Source organism: Mobula birostris, chromosome 23, assembly GCF_030028105.1.
Source record: "Mobula birostris isolate sMobBir1 chromosome 23, sMobBir1.hap1, whole genome shotgun sequence".
In the NCBI taxonomy this organism is placed as follows: Eukaryota; Metazoa; Chordata; class Chondrichthyes; order Myliobatiformes; family Myliobatidae; genus Mobula; species Mobula birostris.
In genome coordinates, this window is record NC_092392.1 from 40107277 (window position 1) to 40130229 (window position 22953).

Here is a 22953-nt window from a genome sequence, read left to right on the forward strand (position 1 = left end):
TCTGGCATTCCTCATCCCCTTTCTTCCAAGGTCTTCTACCCTCTCCTATTAGATTCCCCATTCTCCAGCCCTCTACCTCTTTCACCAATCCACTTCCCAGCACCTTACTTCACCCTTCCTCCTCTCTCAAATTCACTTATCACCTTGTGTTTCTTCCTCCTCACCCCCCACCCCACCCAACATCTTACTCTGACTTCCCATCTTTTTTCTCCAGTCTGAATGAAGGGCCTCAGCCCAGAAAGTTGACTGTTTACTCTTTTCCATAGATGCCACCTGGCCTGCTGAGTTCCTCCAGCATTTTGTGTGTGCTGCCTGGATTTCCAGCATCTGCAGATTTTCTTGTATTTCTGATTCCATAGCCTATGGGTTCACTTTCAAGGACTCCACAACTCATGTTCCCAGTATTTATTTATTTATCAATAGGTACAGCGCAGAGCAGAGCCGGCCATTCTGGCCTAACGAGCCATGTGCCAGAATCCCGAGCCTAAGTTACAATGACCGATAAACCTACTAACTGGACCATGGGAGGAGCCCGGAGCAAACACACGCAGGTACAAGGAGAATGCACAAGCTCCTTGCAGTATTATTTATATACTTTTAATATTTGCACTGTTATCTTCTTTTGCACATTGGTCGTTTGTCAATTTCTGTTTGTGTGCAGTCTTTCATTGGTTTTATCGTATTTCTTTGTTTTACTGTGCTTGCAAGATAACGAATATCAAGGTGGTATCTGGTGACATGTAAGTACCTTGATACTAAATGTACTTTGAACATTGTAGAGCATCTCCTTTTGCAGAACACTAGGTCCGACCGGGCTAATGAATGTTAGTGGTGTATTGTTTAAAATGGGACCTTAAGTAAGTGGCTTCTCATAGAGTCATAGAGTGTACAGCACAGTAACAGGCCCTTCAGTTCAGCCCATCCAGTCCATGCCAAAACCATTTAAACTGTCTACTCCCAACAATGTGCACCTGGACCATTGGCCTCCATATCCCTACTATCCATGTACCTATCCAAACTTCTCTTAAACATTGAAATCAAGCTCGCATGCACCACTTGTAGTGGCAGCTTATTTCACACTATCATGATCCTCTGAGTGAAGAGGATTCCCCTCATGTTCCTCTTAAACTTCCTACTTTTCAACCTGAACCCATGACCGCTTTGTTGTATCCCAGGGGTCCCCAATATTTTTTGCACCGCAGATCGGTTTAATATTGACAATATTCTTGCAGACTGGCCGACCGGGTGGGGGGGGGGGTGTTAATCACAACCGGAATATAGGTGATAAGTCAACTATAAGTCACTTATAAGTGGCTAATACACTCAATCTCATTTCTGAAGGGGTTTATCTAACGAATTTAATATTAAACACACAACACGTATTTTCCTCACATGAGTATAGTGATAAGTCAATTATAACAGTGGTTCCCAACCTCCGGGCTGCGGACTGATACATTGCTGCGAAGAATGCAGCAGTACAGTGGTAGCCGGAATGCACCCAGCACACCTTTAAGAAAAAAGCCGAAATGAACAAGCTACACTCACAACACGCTGGAGGAACTCAGGAGGTCGGGCAGCATCCATGGAAACGACACAATCAGCAATCGCCTCTGATCTGAGCGGACATTTACGTGCCAGGCAGCACCTAATTAATTAGCTTGTTTATTTCGGCTTTTTCCTTAAAGATGTGCTGGGTGCGTTCTGGCTACTGCTGTACCGCTGCATCCTTTGCGGCCTGGAGGTTGAAGTCACTTATAAGTCAATAGCATCATAACATTTTAAGTAGCGTTTGGATATTAAACACACAGTGCATATTTTCCTCGTATGAACATATAACATCATTGCAACACACCAATATTGCTGAATCAGTGGGAACCCTGGGCTTGTTTTCCTACAACAAGACGGTCCCATCGACAGGTGATGGGAGACAGCAATACTCGAAGGGGGTTCCTTATGTCCTGTCTAATCCGTAATTTAGTTTTCATTGCATTCATTGCAGAAAACTCCGCTTCTCAGTGGTATGATGTTGGAAATGGAAGCAACGTTTTCAGTGCTTTCGTGAATATCTCAGGATATTTAGCCTTGACTTTGATCCAGAATGTCGGCAGAGGTGTTATGTCAAACATATTTTTCAGCCCACCGTCATTTGCAAGCTCGAGGAGTTGATCTTTTTCCCGCGCTGACATGGATGATTCACCGGGGACATTCACAAATGGGTCACGGCCCCATTCCTTTGCACGTCTTGATCACTGATGACCTTGCGTGCGTTGAAGTTCAACAGTGGGCGTGACAGGGAATGAGGAAAGATGCAGCTGACTCATATCGTCAAATCATATCTTTTCCTCGCGGCCTGGTAGCGCATGCTTTGTGGCCGGTAGTTGGGGATCACTGTATGTATCCCACCCAACCTCAGTGGAAAAAGTCTGCTTGCATTTACCCCATCTATACCCCTCATAATTTTGTACACCTCTATCAAATCTCCTCTCCATCTTCTATGTTCTAAAGAACACAGTCCTAACCTATTCAATCTTTATTTATAAATCACTTCCTCTAGACCCGGTAACATCCTTGTAAATTTTCTCTGCAATCTATCAACCTTGTTTAAATCTTTCCTGTAGGTAGGCGATGAAAATTGCACGCCATACTCCATATTAGACTCCACCAACATCTTCAACATAACATTCCATCTTCTGTACTCAATATAATGTGCCAAAAGCTTTCCTTACAACCCTATCTATCTGTAAAGGCATCCATTAGTCTTGCGAGACCATGGATCTGCGCCTGGAAAGTCTTCCCTCTCCAGAGCGCAGGCCTGGGCAAGGTTGTATGGAAGACCGGCAGTTGCCCATGCTGCAAGTCTCCCCTCTCCACGACACCGATGTTGTCCGAGGGAAGGGCATTAGGACCCATACAGCTTGGCACCAGTGTCGTCACAGAACACTGTGTGATTAAGTGCCTTGCTCAAGGACACAACACGCTGCTTCGGCTGGGGCTTGAACTCACGACCTTCAGATCGCTAGTCGAATGCCATTACCATTTGGCCACGTGCCCACACCTGTGATCTACTGTGATGCCACTATAAATGAATTATATACCTGTATTCCCAAATCCCTTTGTCCTACCACACTCCTCAGAGCCCTACCGTTCACTGAGTAAGACCTACCCTGGTTGGTCCTTCCAAAATGCAACACCTCGCACTTGTCTGCATTAAATGCCATCCACCATTTTGCAGCCCACTTTTCCAGCTGATCTTGATCCTGTTGCAAGCTTTGACAGTCTTCCTCACTGTCCACTACACTCCCACTTGGAGTCATCCACAAATTTGCTGATCCAATTTACTACATTATCATAAAGATCATTGATATAGATGACAAGCATCAGAGGACCCAGCACTGATCCCTGAGGCACACCACTAATCACAGGCCTCTAGTCAGAGGCACAACCCTCTACTCCCACTCTCTGGCTTCTCCCACAAAGCCAATGTCTAATCTAATTTACTACCTCATCTTGAATGCCAAACAACTGAACCTTCTTGACCAGCCTCCCATATTCAATCATATGCCATTCTTAAATAGAGTATCAGAGAATCAAAATCAGGTTTATTATCACTGAAATATGTTAATGAATTTGTTTGTTTTATGACAGCAATACAGCACAAGACAAAAAATTATAGTAAGTTACAAAATAAAGTGCAAAGGAGGAATAGCAAGATAACATTCATGGGTAATTGACCATTCAGAAATCTGATGGAGGAGGGGAAGAAACTGTTCATAAAACCTTAAGTGTGAGTCTTCATGTATGTTTGTAATGAAAATAGGGCATGTCCCAGTTGGTGAGTGTCCTTAATCCTGGATGTCACCTTCTTGAGTAACTGCCTTTCGAAGATGTCCTCAATGTTGTGGAAGGTTGTGTCCATAACGAGTCTACAACCCTTTCCACCTCTTTCAATCCTGTGCATTGGAGCCTCCAGGCCAGGCGGTGATGCAACAAGTCAGAATACTCTCCACCATCATCTGCAGGAGCTTGCTAGAGTCTTCGGTGAGATACCAAATCTCCTCAAGCTCCTAGTGGAATTGCTGTTGTGCCTTCTTTGTGATAGCATCAATACCTTTAGTCCAAGCTAGATCCTCTAAGATGTTGATTTACAGGAACTTGAAGCTGCTCAAGAGATTGCAGATGTAGAATTTGCAGAGAGAAAAAAACACTGAGCTGCCGGATGAACTCAGTGGATCAGGCAGCACCTGGATGGAAGTGGATAGTCAACATTTCATATTCAGACATCAGTTTTATTACTGGATTCCACATATATGAAAGCAATTCCGTCCATTGAGTTCATTGGCTCCCAGCAGAACAGTCCCATCAGTCACATCTCAACCCTGAAGCTTATTTTATTATGCCCATCAACATTTTTTTCATTCTTTTGCCCATTTTGTGCATAATATACATGAACAAAATTAATCACTCAGGACATTTGTGGGACGTGGGAGAAGACTGGAGCACTTGGCAGAAACACCTGCAATTGCAAACTGAAACAAGGTAGCACCCTAGGTCAGCCTCAAACCCAAGCCCCTGAGGCAGAGGTAGTACTACTGCCCTACCACCATGCCACCCAACTCCACCTGCCATTCAAGCAGATCATTCAGCTGTACCACATCGCTCACTTGTATATTGCTTTCATGAGCCCTACATCCTGAAAACCAACAACACAGCCAGAAAGAAATGTGGATAACCCAGTGAATGACAATCATCAGATGCAAATCAAATAGTTTTATCCTCCCCCAAGCTCTGTTGCTTTCACAACCACTTTATTTTCATTGTCATCTGATCCTTTGAGCAAGTCAAAAAGCAGTAATACATCACATGTATGTATCTTAAATATGGGATTTGTATAAAAAGGTTTTTGATACAAACTCTGGACCGAAGAGCTTGTTTCTTAGCTATATAACTCTGTGATTAATACAAAGTTAATACACAAGAAATCAGGACCCAGTTCCCAAAATGGCCATCTATATTTTTGTATGAATGAACAGAATTGATATTATGACCAGTGCAAATACTTTATTCTGCTTGAGAATTAAAATTGCTGATGTTGAAAACTGGGGGAAAAAAAATCAGAAACAACTGGAAATACTCAGTAGGCGGCATCTTTATGGACAGAAACAGAGCTAACTTTTCAGGTCAGACTGACTGGCTGTAGAAGGGTTTGATCTGTGAGTATTTCCATTTTTTCTATTTTTGATTACTTATTGCACCATATGACTCACTAATGCATTATAATCCTTTGGGATCAAGAAAGCATCTATATTCCAAAGAAAAATATTGCAATCTCTGGGCAGCTCATTTCCATAGTTTCTTAAAAATAAGAAGGCATTCAAGTATTGATTCTCTGCCAATCCAAGATCCTGAATGGAATGACTGGATTCCCACAACATGGCACATAATTGGAAAATACACAGGATGGATTTTAATGTAAACCTATAGGTTCATTATAGAGCTCCGGGAATAACATGGTATGAACTGCTGGCAGAGATCTAGGGAAGAAATTTAACTGTACATACTACATATGAAAGAAATCCTAATCTGTGAGGATTGCAAGTGTTGAACATACCAGTTAAATGACAATTGTAAATTGTTCCTTGAGAGGAATTGATGGACATGCAAGAAGCAAGATTAATACCAGCCAGACCAAGGAATCGAATGAGGACTTTGAAGGTGAAGTTGGGAGGTCAACAGTGAAAAGGGTAAGCAGATTCAAGTTCCTGAGCACCAGCATGCAAGAGGATCTATCTTGTACCAAACACATTGTTGTAATCATGAAGAAAGACAACAGCAGCACTACTTCATTAGGAGTTTGAGGAGATTTGGTATGTCCCTGAACACTCTAGCAAATTTCTGTATATATATGGTGGAGACCATACCGATTGGCTGCACCACAACCTGGCACATCACCACAAGAGGCCAAAGAGGTTTGTAGACTTAACAAGCTCCATCCCGTACCTAACCCTCCCTGTCATCGAGGACATCTTCGAGTTGCGATGCCTCAAGAAGGCGGCATTCACCATTATGGTTTCCCACCGCCCAGGACATACCCTCGTATGTTACTACCATCAGGGAGGAAGTACAGAAGCCTGAAGACCACAGTTAATATTTTAGGAACAGCTTCTTCCCCTCCACCATCAGATTTCTTAATGATCCATGAACCCATGATCACTACCTTATTATTCAACTTTTGCACTATTTTTGTAACATAGTAATTTTTATGTCTTGCACTGTACCGCTGCCACAAAACAATGAATTTCACAGTATATGTCATTTATAGTAAACTTGATTCTTATACAGTTCAGGACTAGCAGATCTTAGGAGTATTCGATGTTCACCCTATTAACACCCAACACTTTCCTTTCACTTTTTGTACGTGTTACATGGAATGATAATAAATTTTCCTGTGAATCTGCTCAGTGAATGTGGAACGGGAAGTATGCAAGCACTCTAGATCCCAGCTCCACCTGCAAAGTTACTGACATTCTTGAACTTTGCTGTTCAGAGTCTCAAGTAGAAATCTAGCCAGCATCCGGGTTACAGTCCAAACACCTCATTTGCAATCCAAATCTCTGCTTCACATTCCAGATCAATGAACGAGTCAGATTTGTGAACAATCAGATGCTGAATTATTGGAGTTTTACTATGCATTAATAACAGCAACAGATAAATTGAGTATGCAGCTCTTAGTTTAGGCTACACAACCAACCTTTTAGTTCCACCTGGGAGTTTTCATAAACACATGAGAATGGATCTTCTGAAACAACATATGCAATTAATAAAATCTGCAGCCCAATGGAGGTCAAACAGAATTTTCGTCAGGTTTAATATCACTGGCATACTTCATGAAATGTGTTGCTATACAGCAGCAGTACATCACAATACATTAAAAACTGTAAATTATGGTAAGACGTATATATGTATTAAAAAGTTAAATTAAATAAGTAAAGCAAAAAGAGAAAAAATAAGTGAGGTAGCATTCACGGTTCAATGTCCATTCAGAAATCTGATAACAGCAGAAGATATTCCTGAATCATTGAGTGTGTACCTTCAGGCTTCTGTACCTCCTCCCTGATGGTAGCAATGAGAAAAATGAGAAAAGGGTGATAGGGCTCCTTAATGATGGATGCCACCTTTTTGAGGCATTACTCCTCAGACAATATGAAAAATATGGCAATAGTGAAATGAACTAAAAGAAAAGGCTGCTTATGGCTGGATATAAAAAAAATATTGAGCTTGATTTATTGATGGGTATTTACTGTTGGTAGAATCTCAGATGGAGACAAGAGGAAGTACAGGAGTGAGATATGCCAACTAGTGGAGTGGTGTCGCAGCAACAACCTTGCACTCTACGTCAGTAAGACGAAAGAGCTGATTGTGGACTTCATGAAGGGGAAGACAAAGGAATACCCACTAATCCTCATAGAGGGATCAGAAGTGGAGAGAGTGAGCAGTTTCAAGTTCCAGGGTATCAAGATCTCTGAGGATCTAATCAGGTCCCAAAATATCGATGCAATTACAAAGGAATGACAGCAGCGATATTTAGTTAGGAGTTTGAAGAGATTTAGTATGTCAACAAATACACTCAAAAACTTCTATAGATGTACTGTGGAGAGCATTCTGCTAGGTTGCATCATTGTCTGGTACGGGGGTGGGGGCAGGACCAGAAGAAGCTGCAGAGGGTTGTAAATTTTGTCGGTTCCGTCTTGGGTACTAGCCTACAAAGTACCCAGCGCATCTTCAAGGAGCGGAATCTCAGAAAGGCAGCATCCATTATTAAGGACTTCCAGCACCCAGGGCATGCCCCTTTCTCGCTGTTACCATCACACAGGAGTTACAGAAGCCTGAAGGCACACACTCAGCGATTCAGAACAGCTTCTTCCCCTCTGCCATCCGATTCCTAAATGGACATTGAACCCTTGAACACTACTTCACTTTTTAGTATATATTATCTCTGGTTTTTGCACAATTCTTAATCTATTCAATAAACATATACTGTAATTGATTTACTTAAATTACTTTTTTCTTCTTCTATATTATGTATTGCATTGAACTGCTGCTGCTAAGTTAACAAATTTCAACACATAATAAACCTGATTCTGATATTGAAGAAAGCTAATCCTTATATCCAAAACAAAAATAAGATCGAAATCTGTAGTCAATGATAATGTTTAATCAAACATTATATAAAAGACTTGCCAAAAATAAGTTTTATTAAAAGAAGCTCATTGATAACAATAAGATGGTATTTTTGTAGTCAGTTATAAAATTAAGAAGAGCAGACTAATTGGAAACATGAACAATGTCCCAATATGTTTTAGAATGCTTCCAATATTCAATGGAGAGAAAACATTACAAAGGTCCAGGACATTCTGCTGTAGGGTTACAAAGATGGCAGAGGACACAATTAATTCACTATTTTTTGTAGCATTACTTGGTACTAAAGGCCAAGAACTTAAAAAGAGAGGCACTAGTAGTTTCTGATTCATTTCGAGGTCAAGTATATGACTCTGTATGGAAACAGCCTTAAGACTGCAATTCTGCCCTGTTATTCCCTTTGGAATTACAGGAATTTCAGTCTTTTGATGTGGTAGTCAACAAATAGTTTAATGTTTGCATGAGTAAGAAATGGGTTGATTAGTTGTCAGAAGGGAGTTGAGTTTTAATCCAAAAGAAAACCTAAAAAGATTAGTTCTACATAGTGACTATCTTAGTTAAATTTTGGGAATTCATTGACCTATTAAGAACTTTGAGAAGACATGCATCTAATTAACTGGATGATAAATGGTGTGACATAGTTCTTTTAAGTCTGAGAATGATTAAAAAAATGATGAGAGGAGAAAATCTCAATGTTGCTTTACTTCATTGTAACATGGCATAAAGTGTTTGAAAAATGTAACTACAAGAATTCTTCAGGTTTTGAGTGAGATATAACTTTCAATATTGTATCTTTGTCATTGTTTAAGATTTGCTCAAACTGCACATTATAATATTTGCAAACAAGGAAACCTGCAGATGCTGGAATTTCAAGCAACACACATAAAAGTCGCTGGTGAACGCAGCAGGCCAGGCAGCATCTCTAGGAAGAGGTACAGTCAACGTTTCGGGCCGATACCTTTTGTCCTGATGAAGGGTCTCGGCCCGAAACATCAACTGTACCTCTTCCTAGAGATGCTGCCTGGCCTGCTGCATTCACCAGCAACTTTTATGTGTGTTGATTATAATATTTGCTGCTATTTTTGTAATCAGCAATTCCAATATTGACGTTGAAATTTTAATGTTTAATCATATTTTAAACCATGGAATTATAAAGAATGAGCTTAACCTATACTCTTTAAAGATATTACAGCAAAGTGTTTTTTATTCTGTTCATGTCAGTAGCTTTGTACTTTATCCAGCTTTATAGGGATATGTGATATGAATATGGTTTTCATTAACACATCACCCCTCCCCTCCCCATACTTCTGGGACTGGATCAGCAGCTACTTCAGAATCAGGTTTAGTATCACTTGATCATGAAATTTGTTAATATTGCAGCAGCAGTACAACACAATACATGATAAATATAGAAAAAAAAACTGAATTATTGGAAAAGTAGTGCAAAAACTGAGTGTGTGCCTTCAGGCTTCTGTTAAAAATGATGCATTTCTTTAATATTTTAAAAAAGAAAACTTTTTTATTTCCATCTTTTACAGTTTCAAAATAACAAAAAAAGGAAAAGGGCCCGAAGCAAAAGTTTGAGCACCCTGCATGGTGGTACTTAGTAACACCCCCTTGGCAAGTATCACAGCTTGTAAATGCTTTTTGTAGCCAGCTAAGAGTCTTTCAATTCTTGTTTGGGGGATTTTCATCCTTTCTTCCTGGCAAAAGGCTTCTAGTTCTGTGAGATTCTTGGGCCGACTTACATGCACTACTCTTTTGAGGTCTATCCACAGATTCTCAATGATGTTTAGGTCAGGGGACTGTGAGGGCCATGGCAAAACCTTCAGCTTGCACCTCTTGAGGTAGTCCATTGTGAATTTTGAGGTGTGTTTAGGTTCATTATCCTGTTGTAGAAGCCATCCTCCTTTCACCTTCGGCTTTTTTTTTACAGACGGTGTGATGTTTGCTTCCAGAATTTGCTGGTATTTAATTGAATTCATTCTTCCCTCTACCAGTAAATGTTCCCTGTGCCACTGGCTGCAACACAAGCCCAAAGCATGATCGATCCACCCCCATGCTTAACAGTTGGAGAGGTGTTCTTTTCATGAAATTCTGCACCCTTTTTTCCCCAAACATACCTTTGCTCATTGCGGCCAAAAAGCTCCATTCAAAAGGTTCAAAGGAACATCCAAACAAGCCTGATGCATTTTGGAAACAAGTCCTGTGGACTGAAAAAACTAAAATAGAACTTTTTGGAGATTGGGTGCTCTGAAACATAAATGCCTTAAGGACATAAAGAAAAACAAGAATTTTTATTTAAAATATCTGAATATAAACATTTTTATGATGGCAAACATTGACAATTCCAGTGAGATAAAAAGTTAAATCTTACTTGTAGGCAAGAGGACAATAATACTTCACAAATTGGAATAAAATTATATTTATCACCAAGTATAACCAAAGAAACATAACATTTAAAAACTAGATTTAAGGAGAAATCAAATTCTATTTACTTTTCCAAAAAAATTGCATGAAAGGACAAAGTTCTCAATTCATATAAAATAGTTGAAGTGAAATCTCTTGAAATAACAGACTGCTGACAATCATGTTATTTTGAGCTCGAAAGACATGTAAATTCAAGCTACGGACTGTGGCTTATAAGGTTTGCAGGAGCTTTGTTTTCACACAGGGTCAAAGGCAGTCTAGATCTCCTCTCATATCCTTCAATTCCTTTTTCAAATATGTCTGTTGACAGATTGATGAAAAGAACTGGTATTCATTTACAGGGTCATAAGCCATAATTCTCACCAAGGTAGTCTATCACAGCTGATGTACTTGAGAGCACATTAAAGATTTTCTTCTCTTGCTTTGAAGTTACTCTTTCCAACATGTACATTAAATGGTGATGAAAACAAGTGAACGGTGTTCCATGCTCCAAAGCAATGTCAACCCAATCCCGAACACATTGCCAAGGCGTTTCCTCATATCCTGAGTACATAGCAGGGTTTGCCAGAAGACCACGTGCAGCCATTACACCTGTAAGGAAACATAAATAATGCAACAATCCTAAAACTTGGAACACAAATCGAACTAATAGGGTCACAATAACTTTCCTGTCAAAAAGAAAATGGCAGGTGATGACAAAGAAGCCTCATGTACAAAACAAACTTGTGTTTCCTCAGAGGAATCCCATCTCCTATCTGGAACATGTCCTTGTCTCATTGCTACCATCAGGGAAGAGATACAAGAGCATGAAGACACACACTCAACTATTCTGAAAGAGCTCTTTCACTCCGCCATCAGTCTTCTGAATGAACCCATGAACACTACCTCTTTTTTTTTTAGTAATTCATAGTAACTAGCTCTTTGCAAAACAAGAAATTTCACATCTTAGAAGACAGTGCTCATAAACCTGATTCTGATGCAGTACAGAAATTGTAATAATGTGGTCAAATGACATTAAGGAACTTATTAAAAATGAAATACTTTCTAAAGTGTAGGATTTTTCTGGATATTATACTCAATTTAATTGAAGTATTTTTTGACCAATGAAAGTGATTATACAATTTCAAATCTAAAATAATGTAAATTTAGCTAAACAGCTAAAATACAGTTTTAAATAATTAGAAACATAAAAGAATTAAAATAAGGATTAGGATCTAGGACAGATTCTCATAGGAAAGATACAATATAGAAAGAGGAATTTGCCTAAGAATTAGGGGATGATGGTAAGACCAGTAGGATAATGGGCATATGGGGAGACAGCTTCACAGAATACATTAAACTGTTGGATTGAAGGGAGAAGGGGGTAAAACAAGAAGGGAAGGAATTATATTGACTCAACTTAGAAATGGGCACACTATGCCTAATTATTCCTTATATCTGGAAAATATCACTCTGGGGTGTGTAGGTTTTGTCATCATTATGAAACAGTTGAACACATTCTTTTACATGGTTGAAAGAAAGCAAATGCAGGTTGTACTTCTATCACACCTGGGGATACGAACTGACAATAAACTGGACTGGTTAAAGAACACTGAGGCTGTCTACAAGAAGGGTCAGAGCCGTCTCTATTTCCTGAGGATACTGAGGTCCTTAAACATCTACCCGACGATGCTGAGGATGCTCTACGAGTCTGTGGTGGCCAGTGGGAAGTCATTCCTGCCTGTGGCCATCAGACTTTACAACTCTTCCCTAGGAGGGTCAGACATCCTGAGCCAATAGTCCTGGACTTATTTCATAATTAACTGGCATAATTTACATATTACTATTTAACTATTTATGGTTCTATTACTATTTATTATTTATGGAGCAACTGTAACGAAAACCAATTTCCCCCAGGATTAATAAAGTATGACTATCTTGGGGGGGGGGGGGAGAGGTTTGATAGTTTTCATTTAAAACTAAGTTATTGAAGTGACTTAAATTCACAATATTGTCTTTCATTATTTACAATCTATAGGGCTTTCAGGGTAATTAAGTTTTCAGCCGGTGAGTCAGTATCCTGGCAAAAACTACACCAAACCATGAAGGCAAAAGAACACTCCAAGCAACTCCATGAAAAGGCTACTGAAAAGCACAAATTGGGAGATGGACACAAGAAAATTTCCCAAGTCACTGAATATCCCTCGGAGTTAATTGTCTAGAAAGGGAAAGAATATGGCACAGGTGTAAATCTGCCTAGAGCAGGCCATTCTCAAAAACTGAGTGACGGTGCAAGAAGAGGATTGGTGAGGGAGGCCGCCAAGAGACCTATGACAACTCCAGAGGAGTTACAAGCTTCAGTGGCTGAGATGGGAAAGACTGCGCATACAACTGTTACCTGGGTGCTTCACCAGTTGCAGCTTTACGAGAGAGTGGCAACGAGAAAGCCACTGTTGAAAAAAAAACTCCCATGAAATCTCAGCTAGAGTTTGCTAGAAGGCATGTGGGAGGTTCTGAAGTAAGCTGGAAGAAGGTTCTATAGGCTGATGAAACCAAAATTGAGCTTTTTGGTCATCAGACTAAACACTATGTTTGGTGTAAGCCAAACACCACACATCATCAAAAACACAACATTCCTACCATGAAGCATGGTAGTTGTTGCGTCATGCTGTGGGGATGTTATGCTGCAGCAGGCCAAGGAAGGCTTGTTAAGGTAGATGGTAAAATGAATGTAGCAACATACAGGGAAATCCTGGAGGAAATCTGATGCAGTCTGCAAGATGACTGCGACTTGGGAGAAGGTTTGTTTTCCAGCAAGACTATTACCCGAAGTGTAAAGCCAAAATTACAGAGGAGTGGCTTAAAAACACCAAATGTCCTAGAGTGGCGAAGTCAGAGTCCAGACCTCAATCCAACTGACAATTTGTGGCTGGACTTGAAAAGGGCTGTTCATGCATGCAATCTGACAGAGCTTGAGCAGTTTTATTAAGAAGAATGGGGAAAAATTGCAGTGTCCAGAGATGAAAAGCTGATAGAGTCCTATCCTCACAGACTCAAGGCTATAATTGCTGCCAAAGGTGCATCTACTAAATACTGACTTGAAGGGGGTGAGTAATTTTGCAATCAATTATTCTGTATTTAATAACTATAATAAACTTAGGCTAACTTTGACACTAAAGAGTCTTTTCTGTTGATCAGTATTAGAAAAGGCAAATTACATCCACTGTGATTCAATGTTGTAAAACAATAAACCATGAAAACTTCCAAGGCAGGTGAATACTTTTTATAGGTATTGTACATTTTCCTTCTAATCCTTCCATCCATCTTTTTAAACATTTACTGTGTTTTTTAAACCCCTCTTTTCTTTATACTCATTAGGCCCAACATTTTATACCCTCCCCCTCTCTCCTATTAAGTCTTACCTAAACCTTTTCTGTTCTATTGAAATCTGAAATCAACCTTAACTTATTCAATCTATTGTCAGAATTGTACTTTCCAGTCCTAGCAACATCCTTAAATCTCCCCTGCACCCTCTCCAATGTAATCACACCTTTCTATATTGGTCAGCATGTATTCAATTGACTGAGTGGTCCTGTTCTGGATTGCTACAAGCATCCATGTTTCTATGAAAGCTTTGATTTCTTCTTTGTAACTCTATAATCATTGAAAGTGATGGAATCACCAGTCCCGTACCAGCTCAAATTTAGATTTAACAATCAATTTAGCAATATCAATGCTTCATTTACACCAACAAAGATTCCTTACCATCAATCCCTGTCAGTTGATGTACAAGATCCACATCCTTACCGCTCCTGACATCCCCATTTGCTACCACTGGTATAGTTAAATTTTCTTTAATAATCTTGATCGCATCATAGTGGACTGGTTGATGTCGTTCTTCAGTTTCCCTGCCATGAACAGTAATCCAAGAGATTCCAGCTGCCTCAGCTTTTCGGCAGAGATCTACAGTTCTTGTTAGGTCTTTGTGCAATCTGCAATACCATCAGATCATAGAATACTACAGGTGAATTTAACCTACAGTAAAACAGACAACATTTTCTGTCAGATAAAATAATAGCTAAAAGTAAACCAGTAAAACATAATTATATACCAAACAAAATCCAGCAAACACAAGTACTATTATTTTCTTAGATTCCACATTGAAATCTCAGCTTGGATAGCAACTTGTTCTTGGACAAGGTAAACTTTAATAAATACTTCATTAAAATAGTTGGTGACATTTTAAGATAGCTTAATTGTTAAGACAATACAATGTAAACAACTGTTAAGGAATTAATCATTTTGAAGGGGAGGAAAAATTCTTGCAGAGATTAGAACATGTCACTTTTGCCCTTCTAAAGATAAACTGATGTAAACCTTTTCCATTGTTTAGCACATAGATCTAAAAATTTCAGCTGCCCAGATACATAAATCTTTAAACTGATGGTTGATTATTAAGTAACTTCTGAAATAGAAATGCAATCCTATCTGTGTGTAACTGCTATGTTAACCACCATGCATCATAAACAGGGTGGACCAAACCCCACCCAAACTTGTAAACTGATCTTCACAAAATTTTAGGACTGGTGCCAAAATTAGGAGAGTTAAACTATAGACAAGTCAAACAATAGCCCGACATTATCAACCTCACAGAATTTCAATTTACAGACAGATGATGAAAGAGTAATTGGCCAGATCGAACTTGGGCTGTTTTTGTGACAGGACATAAAATGTTGCATAGATGCAGATTTTTTTACTGCCACATTTGGTAAAGGGTATTGAAGTTCTCTATTCAGCTTAAGTTCATGTTGCTTTGCTTCTACTAGGATTGAGAGTTAATGAGTGACTATTTGTCAGCCAAGGGTGGGTTGCATTGATAACTAATGTCACTGCAATGTCTCATGAAGCCTACAGACAATTTCGGAATTTCAGGCTCACCTTCTCACCCTCCCAAGTGCATAATCACAAAGCTACCAATTCTGGCAAACTTATAAGTGGAACACAAGATATTCAAGAGTTTGAAAAGGAGCAGTTAGAGATCTGCAAAGTTATATAAAATTCTGTGAGAAGGGCTCCAATCAATTTATTGCCTGACTGGGTTTTTTAATGCAAAAGCTAACTGACTTCAGATTTTGGATAGTTATGTGACATTTTCTTATGGGATTGGCCTTTAGTTGACCTTTACAATTTATGAATTTCATCTAATAAAATATCTTCCTATAATGTATTTTTTCAGTAAACCAAAAATGGCTTGCAAGTTTATAACTATGTAATTTTAAACCCAAATTTATTTGCATTTTCAAAACTACCTTATCTTAATGGAGACTGAAAACTCTGGGCATTCCACTTGATTTCTAACTTTACGCACCATATCCTGAACCAATTCTGGTTTATTGATTAAGCAAGCACCATATCCTTCTGCCATTGCCCACCTGAAAGAATGAAATATATATATTAAGCATATTGATACGAATAATCCAAATAACTGTGAAGTCTGTATATATGGCCCACAAATTGTTTTTTTAAAAATGTAATTGACAAATGCTGCAGCAAAGCAGTTCATTTTAGATTTTCATACTAAGTACAAAATTAAAGAAACCTCTAACTAAAATGTTAAGCAAAAAATAATGACATTGGCAGCAACATAATTTTAAAATACTAACAGAAGCAAAGAATGGGGAAACTACGCAACAGAGCCTTTGATTTTTCTACCTTTACATCAGATCAAAGCCAATTATCTCATACACTTTCCAGTCTGACATCCACTACCCACAATTCATAAGATACAATTACAAAAGCTTCATTAAATTAGAGATTAAAACATTCAGTGAATGCCAATCTGCAATACTCCAGAAGATTTCAAGAGATTCAGATTTTTTCATCTTTGTGCAAATTCATGGACCACTTACCCCAAAACCATTATCCTGCCACTGTAAATTTCCTAGCTAGAGAAAAACGCCTCTCTGCATTGATGTGGTAATACGTTAAGTCAGAACTATTCAATATTCAAAAGAATAGTAGAATTATCCAATGTACATTGCTTAAAGGAACTCTAATTCTGATCAATTCAAAAGAATAAAATAAAACTGCATGCAATTGCAGGACAGGCTGGGAAAGTTGTCCACACATCCAGGAATGACGGGCCAGCACTTAATGTAGAGGCACCACTAGCATCCCAAAATAACAATGAAGATCAGGCATGGTGAAAGGAATATTGGATAAATTAAGAGATAACTTGTTTGGTTGGAAGAACATTGTATTGGAGGGATAGCAAGGTAGGCAGAGGGGGTGGGGTGGTTCTGCTGGTAAAGAATGGCATCAAACTATTAGAAAGACGAGGCAGAGGACTGAAAGATGTTGAACCTTTGTGGGTTAAGTTAAGAAACCGAAAGGGTAAAAGGACCCTGCAGGCCTCCAAACAGTAGCTGGGATGTGGACTACAGATTACAATGGGAAATAGAAAAGGAAAAGGCATGTTAAAAGGGCAATGTTATGATAGTCATGGGAGATTTTAATATGCAGGTAGATTGGGAAAATCAGGTTGGTAACAGATCTCAAGAGAGTGAATTTGTTGAACGCCTACAAGATGGCTTTTTAGAGCAGTTTGTCGTTGAGCCTACTGGGGGATCAGCTATACTAGACTGGATGTTAAGTAATGAACCGGAGGTGATTAGAGAGCTTAAGGTGAAGGATACCCTTGGGAAGCAGTGATCACAATATGACTGAGTTCAACTTGAAATCTGATAGGGAGAAAGTAAAGTCTGACGTAGCAGTATTTCAGAGTAAAGGAAATTACAGTGGTATGAAAGGAGTTGGCCAAAGCAAATTGGAAGGAGATGCTGGCAGGGATGACAGCAGAGCAGCAATAGCGTGAGCTTCTGTGAAGTATGATGAAGGTGCAGGATAGATGTATTTGGAAAACAAAGAAATACTCAAATGGCAAGAGTATAACCATGGCTGATAAGGGAAGTCAAACCTAACGTAAAAGCAAAAGAGAGGGCATACAACAAAGCAAAAATTAGCAGGAAGATAGAGGATTGGTAAGCTTTTAAAAACCTACAGAAAACTAAAAGAATCATTAGGGGAGAAAGATGAAATATGAAAGCAAACTAGCAAACAATATCAAGGTGAATAGAAAGATCTTTTTCAAATATATAACAATAAAAGAGACGAGAATGGATATAGGACCTCTAGAAAATGAGGCCAGAGAAATAATAATGGAAAGGAGATGGCAGATGAACTAAATAAGCGTTTTGCATCAGTCTTCATTGTGGAAGACACCAACAGTGTGCTAGAAATGAGTGCAGTTACTAGTACAGGGGAGAAGGAGCTCAAAATGCTGAAAGACCTAAAAGTGCATAAGTCATCAGACCAGATGAACGGCTACCTCTGAAAGAGGAAGTGATAGAGATTGTGGAGGCATTTTTCAAAAATCATTGGACTCTGGCATGGTTCCAGCAGAATGAAAAATTACAAATGTCACTCCACTCTTTGAGAAAGGAGGAAGGCAGCAGAAGGAAATTATAGACTAGTTAGCCTGATCTCAGTGGTTGGGAAGATGTTGGGAGTCAATTGTTAAGAAGGAGGTTATAGAGTACTTGGTGACACAGGACAAGATCGGCCAAACTCAGTATGGTTTCCTTACAGGAAAATCTTGCCTAATGAGCCTGTTGGAATTCTTTGGTGAGATTACATGTAGGATAGATAAATGGGATGCAGCCGATGTTGTAAGTTTGGACTTTCAGAATTCCTTTGACAAGGTGCCACACATGAGACTGCTTACCAAATGTAGAGCTCATTGTATTACAGGAGAGTTACTGGCATGGTTAGAGCATTGGCTGATTGGTAGGAGGCAGCGAATAAGAAGAGTGAGAATAAAAGGATTCTTTTCTGGTTGGCTGCCAGTGACTAGTGGTGTTCCGTAGGGGTCAATGTTGGGACTGCTTCTTTTTATGCCGTATATTAATGATTTAAATGATGGAATAGATGGCTTTGTTGCCAAGTTTGCAGATGATGAAAAAGATTGGTGGAGGGGCAGGTAGTGTTGAGGAAACAGAGAAGTTGCAGAAGGACTTAGGCAGATTAGGAAAATGAGCAAGAAAATGGCAAATGAAATAAAATGTTGGAAAATGTATGGCCATGCACTTTGGTAGAAGAAATAAATGGGCAGACTTTAACTAAAAGGGGAGAAAATCCAAAAATCTGAGATGCAAAGGGATGTCCTGAGGGGCATGCCTTATTCTGATTGTTGAAAGCCGCTTCAGTTGTGATTGGTTAGCTTAGAAGCTGCTGCTGCTTTTCCCGTTGTTTAGATGCCAAGAGTCCAGTTTCAAATATACTGGGTATATATAATAGCACATGGAAGGGGTTTGCTCTCTTCTTCCTTTGTTTAAGGTAAGAATGCACAAGATGATTGAGAAGATATTCCCTACATGTACTTTTAACTAAGTATGTTTGTTGAATGTACGCATATCTATTGAATATTCAGTTTTGTGGTGTCTGTAACTTGGGGAACATGAACGTTTGGTTGAATTTTTACTGTTTGTAAATAAATGATTAAATATACCTATTCGCTGAGAGACCTTTCCGTATCACTTGTCAGATCCAAGAACCTGATTCAACATTACAAGTGACTTGGGAGTCCTTGTAAAGAACACCCTAAAGGTTAACTTGCGGGCTGAGTCGGTGGTGAGGAAGGCAAATGCAAGCTTAGCATTCATTTCAAGAGGTCGAGAATATAAGAGCAGGGATGTGATGCTGAGGCTTTATAAGGCACCGGTGAGGCCTCACCTTGGGTATTGTGAACAGTGTTGGGCTCCTCATTAAGGAAAAGATGTGCTGGCTTTGGAGTATGTTCAAAGGAGGTTGACAAGGATGATTCTGGCAATGAAGGGGTTATCATGAGGAACGTTTGATGGCTCTGGGCCTGTACTCACTGGAATTTAAAAGGATGATGGGGATCTCATTGAAACCTTTCAAATATTGAAAGGACCAGACATAGTAGACGTGGAAAGAATGTTTCCCATGGTGGGGGAGTCTAGGACAAGAGGGCACAGCCTCAGGATAGAGGGATGGCCATTTAAAACAAAGGTGTAGAGAAATTTCTTTAGCCAGAGGGTGGTGTATTTGTGGAATTTGTATCCACAGGCAGCTGCAGAAGCCAGGTCATTGGCTGTGTTTTAGGCCAAGATGGATAGGTTCTTGATTGGCCATGGAATCAAAGGGGAGAAGGCTGGGGAGTGGGGTTGAGAAGGGGAAAAAAGGATCAATCGTGATTCAAAGGTGGAGCAGACTTGATGGGCCAAATGACCTAATTCTGCTTCCAGATGGTCTCCTGATCTAACAATCCACTCAATTGCAATATATCGAAACAGTGCAAATATAAAAAGGACAATCCATTCAGCTTTGAACATGGATTAGGCAAAATCAATCTCAACCTAGAATCCAAATATGGAGAACTGTAAAATAGACTAGTTAACCAACAGTCTGACATATCATTAAGAGCATCATGCCTCACCGATGGGTATGATCTATCTACTCACATGATTGATTCACCAGAAAGGTCATGCTAGGAAGCAGCATTAGGTGCATCCAAAGTGAGCTAGCAACTTGGTGAAGCTGGAACACAGGACTTCATGCAAAAGCAGCATGCAATGGTCAATTAGTCGATCTCACAATTAATGTGCCAATTGAAGTCCTACCACATCTAACTTGTGAATGACAATCGACAAACAAACATTATATGGAATGATGATGGTGACACCCAGAAAGTGAATGATAAAGGCTCCTACACCCAAATTACCCACTAACACCCTTCAGTCAATTTAATCTACTCCATGTGATAGCAAGAGACTAGACATAGCAAAGATTGTGAAACCAGACAAAATTCTGGATATAGTGCGCAAAGTCTAAAGTTGCTAGAAAGTATGTGAATCCTTTGCAGTTACCTGACTTTCTGCATTAATTGCTCATAAAATGTGACCTAATCTTCATCTAAGTCACAATATTAGACAAACACAATCGGCCTAAACTAATAAGAAACAATTATACAACCTCTCATCAATACTGAGTACACACTTAAAACAATCACAGACTAGGATTCAAAAGTATGTGAATCTCTGGGGTAATGCCTTCTACAAAAGCTATTTGAAGTCAGGTGTTCCAATCAATGAGATGAAATTGGAGGTGTGGGTTGTCGAGGTGCCCTTCCCTATATAAAAAAAACACACACAAAGTCCGATAGAGCCTGCTTTTCTCAAGAAAGATCTGGTTATATGCACCATGCCTCGATCAAAACAACTTTCAGAGGACCTTAGAAGAACTGTAGAGATGTATGAAGTTGGAAAAGGCTTCCAAAACATTTCTAAAGACCTGAGTGTTATCAGTCCATGGTAAGAGAAAATGTCTACAAATGGAGGAAATTCAGTACTGTTGCTACTCTCCCCAGGAGTGGGTGTTCTGTAAAGATCACACCAAGAACACAATTTGTAATGCTGAAGGAGGTGAAAAAAGAACCCAAGGGTAACAGCAAAAGACCTCCAGAAATCTCTAGAACTTTGATCAAGTCTTTTTTCATGTGCCCACTATAAGAAAAGTACTGAATAAGAATGAAGTTCATGGAAGGACACCATGAAGGAAACCACTGCTCTTCAAAAAAAACATTGCTGCACATCTCAAGTTTGCAAAGACCACCTGGATGTTCCACAACGCTTCTGGGACAATGTTCTGTGGACAAGTGAGCCAAAAGTTGAAATTTTTGGCAGAAATACACACATCTATGGTTTGGAGGAAAAAGGGTACAGGTTTCCCCCGCCATCCGAAGGTAGAGCGTTCCTATGAAATGGTTTGTAAGCCTGAATGTCGTAAAGCGAAGAAGCAATTAGTATTTATTTATATGGGAAAAATTTGTGAGCGTTCGCAGACCCAAAAATAACCTACCAAATCATGCCAAATAACACATAAAACCTAAAATAACAGTAACATATAGTAAAAGCAGGAACGATATGATAAATACACAGCCTATATAAAGTAGAAATACAGTACTTCTCCACAATCATTGCTGTACTGTCCACCAAAGCGAAAATCTCATGCAAGCGCTCTTGGCAATCACGGCACAAGCGTTGTCGGCAGAAAATCTCATGCAAGCGCTCTCAGCAGAAACACTCTCTCCAGTAACCTTTAAGCTATGAAGCTGCCAAATCATTCCAACTAACACGTAAAAATACACAGCCTACATAAAGTAGAAATAATGTATGTACAGTGTAGTATCACTTACCGGAATCGGGAAGACAGCGCAGAGCACACTGATGATGGTGTGTTAGACTGAGTCGTCGGAGATTGGGGTGGTGCAGTGGCCCCCACCCTCCGGGCAGCGAACCGGTACCGATCCGTGAAACATGCAGGGGTACAGCGGTAGCTGGGAGGTACACAGCACATCTTTAAGAAAAAAGCCAAAATAAATATGCTAATTAATTAGGTGCCACCCAGCATGTAAATGTCGGCCCAGATCAGAGATGACACAGTCAGCAATCGTCTCTGATCTGGGTCGACAGTTACGTGCTGGGCAGCACTTAATTAATTAGCTTGTTTGTTTCGGTTTTTTTCTTAAAGATGTGCTGGGTGCTTCCCGGCTACCGCTGCATTCTCCGCGAATTGGTATCTGTCCGCGGCCCGTTCGCTACTGCATTCGGTTTCGATTGTTATCCTTTCCTCTTCCAATTGCATCAGCTCTTCATCTATCAATTCTTGGTCATAGGATGCCAAAACCTCTTCAACATCATCTTCGTCAACTTCCACAAGCCAAACTCACTCTGTCCTTACTTCGTTCACCACGATGGAAATGCTTAATTATGTCTAGTTTTACGCTAAGTGTAACACCCGTATGAGCTCTTTTAGGCTTTTCCGATACTTTAGAACTCGTCTTGCTAACAGCTGCTCACAGGCACGTGTTTAAGCAATGCCAGCGAGCATGTTGTTCTGAATCCGGGGGAGAGCAGCTGCTCAGGGCGTGCGGTGCGCTGCTTTTTTATCGCGTGCTGCCTTTTTTCGTAACAGTGAAAACACTTTCTGTTAGCAAGAACAGGGAACTAATGTAGGTTTCGTAAAGCAAACATTCGAAAAGCGGGGGACACCTGTACTGCACACCAACACACCACTGTGAAGTATGGTGGAAAGAGCATCATGGTTAAGACCTTCTTTGCTGCCTCAGACAGCTTGTAATTGTTGAAGGAACAATGAACTCAAAAATTGTATCAAGACATTTAACAGAATCTCAGTCACTGAAGCTTAATAGAAGTTGGATGATGCAACAAGACAATGATCCAAAACATAAGAGTAAATCAACAACAG

General features: G+C 39.7%; 1 protein-coding gene across 2 annotated transcripts in view; it reads right to left on the reverse strand.

The window, feature by feature from the left end:
* LOC140186853 (tRNA-dihydrouridine(20a/20b) synthase [NAD(P)+]-like) overlaps positions 1–22953 on the reverse strand; it is a 55847-nt gene that overhangs the window by 25820 nt on the left and 7074 nt on the right. Inside the window, exons 4-6 of one of the 2 annotated variants that reach the window (XM_072241520.1) lie at positions 15915–16037; positions 14371–14597; positions 9328–11217 (exon numbers count right to left, since the gene is read on the reverse strand). In XM_072241520.1, the coding sequence (XP_072097621.1) occupies positions 10970–11217; positions 14371–14597; positions 15915–16037 (598 nt within the window). In that variant the 3' untranslated portion in view covers positions 9328–10969. Of the gene's footprint in view, positions 1–9327; positions 11218–14357; positions 14598–15914; positions 16038–22953 lie in introns of those variants that run through there. The other variant, XM_072241522.1, reaches the window with a different exon arrangement.